Source organism: Cyprinodon tularosa, unplaced genomic scaffold, assembly GCF_016077235.1.
Source record: "Cyprinodon tularosa strain WSP-4 unplaced genomic scaffold, ASM1607723v1 ctg154, whole genome shotgun sequence".
Lineage (NCBI taxonomy): Eukaryota > Metazoa > Chordata > Actinopteri > Cyprinodontiformes > Cyprinodontidae > Cyprinodon > Cyprinodon tularosa.
Window position 1 is genome coordinate 2,058,757 of NW_024038375.1, and position 5,549 is coordinate 2,064,305.

A 5,549-nucleotide genomic window follows, 5' to 3' on the forward strand; every position below is an offset into this window, starting at 1 on the left:
GAGCCTGATGTAACAGTGGATGAGCAACTGGTTCCATTTAGAGGTAATCTGTTTTCATATTTGTAATAAAAGTGATTTTCACTATTGATTTCTTTGACTGTTTTCTGTGACACTGATACTAATCACTGATGCTAATGTCTTTTGTCCAAAGGTTGTTGTCCTTTCCAGCAGTATATGCCCAGCAAGCCAGCAAAATATGGGATCAAGTCATGGGTGGCTTCCGAATCAAGCTATGCTTGGAAAATGCAAGTCTATACTGGGAAGTCAACCAGTGGATGCCCAGAGAAGAACCAGGGGTTGCGAGTTGTGCTTGATGTGACAGAGGGACTGAGGGGTCACAATGTGACATGTGACAATTTCTTCAACTCTTATGAACTCGGACAGCAGCTCCTGAAGAGGAAGATCACCATGGTTGGTACAGTTCGAAAGAACAAGCCTGAGCTCCCACCTGCACTGCTTGGGTCAAAGGAGAGAGAGGTCTTCTCCTCAAAGTTTGCCTTCACACCCACCACCACTCTAGTTTCCTACCTCCCAAAGAAAAACAAGAATGTAGTTCTTCTGAGCACACTGCACAAAGACGGCGACACTAGTGACCGTGAGGACAGGAAGCCAATCATTATCCTGGAATTCAACCGAAACAAAGGAGGTGTGGACAACCTAGATAAGGTGATTGGAGCATATAGCTGCAGAAGAATGACTGCCCGCTGGCCCCTGGTCATCTTCCACAACATCATTGATGTGTCCTCCTACAATGCCTTTGTGATTTGGATAGAGATCAACCCAACCTGGATGTCTCATAAGCACAACAAGAGGAGGGTGTTCCTGGAGCAGCTAGGAAAGGCACTTGTAACTCCACTCATTGAAAGAAGGAAGCATGTCCCCCGCACAGAAGCCTCAGCAGCAGTTGTGAAAGCTATTCAGAGTGCAGCAGCTCCTGATCAACCTGAGGATCCATCTACCACAGCCACTTCCCCAGCTAAGCCAAGTAAGAGGAAGAGATGTCGGTTCTGCCCTCAGACTGTAAAACACATACTGTGTGCTGCAGGTGTAAGAAATATATCTGCAAAGACTGTGCACTTGCATACTGCCCTACATGTGCCAATTAGTTGAATGGGTTATGTTATTTTTCATATTTTTGTATTGTACATCCTCTTGTTCACTGGAGAAAAGTAAAAGAAAATTAGTCACTGTGATGAATAAAAATGCATTCGAAACTCATTTTGCACATTTTTTTTCTTAAGCTATAGAAATTCAAGTGGAGAGGGAAAACTCAAGTATTCACACATTTTGTGGTGAGTGACAATATACAAGATAGAATTTGGTGTTTAAAATTCAATTAAGCTGCTTATATTGGGGGTTTAGTGAAGACGGGTCATTTTGACCCGGAGGATAAAGGGTGTATACAGAAAATGAGGACAACAGGACAACAACGTGTCTGTGTTGAATTCTCAACTTCCAAAATAGCATCAGTTCATTGTGTAAGTCTTAACATGCATAAGTCTTAAAGTTGTCATAATGTGAATCATATATTAATTAATTTATATTCTATTATTTTCTAAATCTGTCCTGAATTGGTAAATTGCTCCCAAGTGAGTCCTGAGTTTCTCTAACAGGTCAGTGTATGAACCATTAGCTCAACCAATGATCAACCATTTTGTGGTGAGTGACAATATACAAGATAGAATTTGGTGTTTAAAATTCAATTAAGCTGCTTATATTGGGGGTTTAGTGAAGACGGGTCATTTTGACCCGGAGGATAAAGGGTGTATACAGAAAATGAGGACAACAGGACAACAACGTGTCTGTGTTGAATTCTCAACTTCCAAAATAGCATCAGTTCATTGTGTAAGTCTTAACATGCATAAGTCTTAAAGTTGTCATAATGTGAATCATATATTAATTAATTTATATTCTATTATTTTCTAAATCTGTCCTGAATTGGTAAATTGCTCCCAAGTGAGTCCTGAGTTTCTCTAACAGGTCAGTGTATGAACCATTAGCTCAACCAATGATCAACCAGTTTTCTGAAACAGATTGGAGGTGCATCTTGTGAACCATCAGTTGGCAACATTATGCTCTATATAGTCAGAACACAACACAATGTTACATGTCTGAGAACTGATGAACAAGTATCTGGACAGAGTGAACAGCCAGAGAGAAGAAGAGGAGTGAGGCTGAGGAGGAAATAGTTGGGAGGAAAGCAGAAGAAGAGTCAGAAGAGGCTGAGGACATCTGCCAGTTTCCATCAGTCCAACATCAGGACATGGCTGAGACCCACAACATGACGCTGATGGAGGTCCTCCCACCCTACTGTTCATTCCTTAACCCCACTGAGGAAAAAAGATCCTCAGTGGAGTTAAGGAACAAAGTGACTATGGAAATTAAAATGTAATGTAATTTCTACAGCACTGTACAGTTTTCCTTGAGGAGATTGTCCTGTGGCTCCTTTTCTACTTTTTTTGTTCTCTGCATTTCTGTCTTTTTCTTTCTGAATCACCAAGGCATGGTCCATGAATAAATTATAGCAAAAGCGTAAATCAGTGTTTCTCAATCCTGGTCTTCAGCGTCACCCTGTCCTGCAGGCTTAGGTATTTCCCTTCTGCCACACACCTGAATTGTATCTCTGGATGATTAACAAGCTTCTGCAGTACTTGATTGTCATCCAATCATTTGAATCAGCTGTTCTGGAGTAGAGGCACATCTAAAACATGCAGAGCAGGGGGTGGTGAGGAGCAGGGTTGAGAAACACTGGCGTAAATGATCCTTTTGTAGTCTCTTCTCATGACTAATCAATTTGACTGTCTTATCTGTACATAGAGAGACTATAACTTATTATTTTGAGTCACTGATATGTTAACAGACAGAATTTTAAGAGCTGAACTAAGGATTTTGAAAGCAAACAAATGCTATTTTTCCTGTTTCTACAAATTGTTTTGAGAAATGCGCTTACTGTTTTGTAAATGCCAACAATGACTTGAGAAATGCACCAAAAGTGACTGAGAAAAACTAACCTAGCATAAATTGTCTCAGCTGTATCAATTTGTTTGCCTGTATGAAAAGTGTTCACATTTACAGCTTTGTTTCTGCTAGCTTGCAGGAAATGTAACTTACATAAATGGTTGAAGACAACCTATTGGCCTTCATGAGACTCAGATAAATGGTGAGTATCTATTTCATAAATTGCCTAAAACAGTTATATTTGTTTTTATTTGTTTTTTGTTTGTGTATTTTGTCTGGTTGCAGACCAGAGGATCACACCTGTTGACAACAAACAAAGGTTTAACTACTGAATTTTCAGTCAGAAATGATCGCACCACCTGGTTGAAGTACCTGTGTCCATATCCAAGTCAACAAAGGTGAAACAAACATTTAAGCGAATAAGATGTTCATGTAGTGCATCTTTCTAACTTTTTCTTTTTGTTTTCCAGCAGAGAGGAAACACCCGATTGACAACATGCGAGTCTCAATTTCAACCTGTGACTGGGAAGACTACAACCATCCTGAGCAACGTCTGATCTCAGCGACTTGTGACTCTCAACCCAGAACAAGAATCCTTTTATCACCATTTTGTCTTCTACAATATGTTATCTCTTATGTGGACACATACTGTTTGTTTTGTTTCTGTTTTCCAGATCTCAGTAATACCGTGAGGAAACTGGACAGAAAATAGAATCAGTTCTTTTTTTAACTTGACTTTTTAAATAGAAATTGTTTCTTTAAGTGGATTACTCGTAATCTGTATTTTTGTTTAATTAGAAATTATTTTCTTTATAACTTTCTGTATAGAAATGCTTGACAAGTTACACTTCCTTGTGTGTTGTACTATAATTTGTATGGTAAAATTCTGGTAGGAACAGAGACCAGTAATTTACCATAAGTTTTTTTTGGGGGGCAGGGTTTACAATAAAATGTCAATATATCATCCAGTCTGGATGTGTTTTTCACTCATGGAGATATTATGCCTCAGTCAGCATGACCGTATTTATTACGGCAAAACCACATTTTATTTTTTTTTAAATATTTTAGGAAGTACGGTATTTTACCGTATTTTAAAAATACGGTAGAATCCTGCATTTACAAAATACGGTAATAAACTGGCAGCTGTGGTTGCCAGAATTTTACCGTATATTAAAAATACGGTAGAATCCTGCATTTACAAAATACGGTAAAAAACTGGCAGCTGTGGTTTCCAGAATTTTACCGTATTTTAAAAATACGGTAAAATCCTGCATTTAGCAAATACGGTAAAAAACTGGCAGCTGTGGTTGCCAGAATTTTACCGTATATTAAAAATACGGTAAAATCCTGCATTTAGCAAATACGGTAAAAAACTGGCAGCTGTGGTTGCCAGAATTTTACCGTATTTTAAAAATACGGTAAAATCCTGCATTTAGCAAATACGGTAAAAAACTGGCAGCTGTGGTTGCCAGAATTTTACCGTATATTAAAAATACGGTAAAATCCTGCATTTAGCAAATACGGTAAAAAACTGGCAGCTGTGGTTGCCAGAATTTTACCGTATTTTAGAAATACGGTAAAAAACTGGCAGCTTTGGTTGCCAGAATTTTACCGTATTTTAGAAATACGGTAAAAAACTGGCAGTTTTGGTTGCCAGAATTTTACCGTATCAAGACGGTAAACTTCTGGCAACTCAGCTGCCAGTTTTTTACCGTAAAATGAGGCCGTTTTTTTTTACAGTGTAGTTCATCCCAAAGGTGTTCTACAAGGTTAAGTTCGGGACTTTGTGCAGGCATCAGAGATCTGATCTGCAAGATATCACTGGAAAAACATGAAGGCTTTTAGGAACCTGTTCAGCAGAAAGAGAAGAAAGTGCAGCTTTTCAACAATGTACATCAACAATGTACAGCCATTGGTTTAAAACAAACAGAACATTTTTTTAAATAAGAGAACCCTGCTTATAGACATTGATATTGGTGGCAGTGTGATGGTCTGGGACTACTTTGCTGATTCAGGAGCTTGATAACATGCAACAATTGAAGGAACCTTGAATGTTGCTCTCTACCACAAAAATCCAACAAAAAAGGGCACTGGAGTTAACTTTGATCCAAGTTACATTTTTCAGCATAACCTTTAAACTGCAATCAATGAGTCTGAATCCAAGCTGGTCTGGAGAAGTTCCCCTCATAAAGAATCATTGCAAGTTATCACATATACTTGAGTGCAGTTATTATGGCCAAAGAGGGAGCAGTCAATAGTAGGATGAGAGAACCATTACGCAATCATACTGTATACATTTTGCCTCCCAACAAGTGAAATGATCTCCTAAAAAGCTTATATTTAGGTTGCATTTATTTGAAATGCATTCCATCCATCCATCCATCCATCCATCCATCCATCCATCCATCCATCCATCCATCCATCCATCCATCCATCCATCCATCCATCCATCCATCCATCCATCCATCCATCCATCCATCCATCCATCCATCCATCCATCCATCCATCCATCCTCTCCAAAAGGCTGGGCACACTCTGGACAAATCGCCAGCCTGTCGCAGACATTCCATTCAGGTTAAGCTTAATTTGTT

At 39.0% G+C, this 5,549-nt stretch overlaps 1 protein-coding gene across 3 annotated transcripts; it reads left to right on the plus strand.

The window, feature by feature from the left end:
- LOC119779954 (piggyBac transposable element-derived protein 1-like) lies at positions 1–3,894 on the plus strand. 3 transcript variants are annotated; one of them, XR_005280318.1, is made up of 4 exons: positions 1–985; positions 1,242–1,292; positions 3,091–3,356; positions 3,432–3,894. XR_005280318.1 is itself a non-coding variant. In XM_038279817.1 (3 exons), the coding sequence occupies exons 1-3, from the start codon at positions 175–177 to the stop codon at positions 3,288–3,290; spliced, it is 909 nt and encodes a 302-aa protein (XP_038135745.1). In that variant the 5' UTR covers positions 1–174; the 3' UTR covers positions 3,291–3,305. The 3 variants fall into 3 exon arrangements, 2 of the variants coding, with proteins under 2 accessions (XP_038135745.1, XP_038135746.1); XM_038279817.1 differs by lacking the exon at positions 3,432–3,894 and having other exon boundaries at positions 3,244–3,305; XM_038279818.1 differs by lacking the exons at positions 3,091–3,356; positions 3,432–3,894 and adding an exon at positions 1,660–2,001.
- Positions 3,895–5,549: the final 1,655 nt, after the last annotated feature.

Bases quoted from the DNA above. Each gene is read 5' to 3' on its own strand.
- LOC119779954 (XM_038279817.1), top strand. From the start codon at position 175: ATGCCCAGCAAGCCAGCAAAATATGGGATCAAGTCATGGGTGGCTTCC. The intron at 986-1,241 runs GTAAGAGGAAGA...TTTTTTCTTAAG, and splicing joins CACTTCCCCAGCTAAGCCAA to CTATAGAAATTCAAGTGGAG. The intron at 1,293-3,243 runs GTGAGTGACAAT...GTCTGGTTGCAG, and splicing joins AAGTATTCACACATTTTGTG to ACCAGAGGATCACACCTGTT.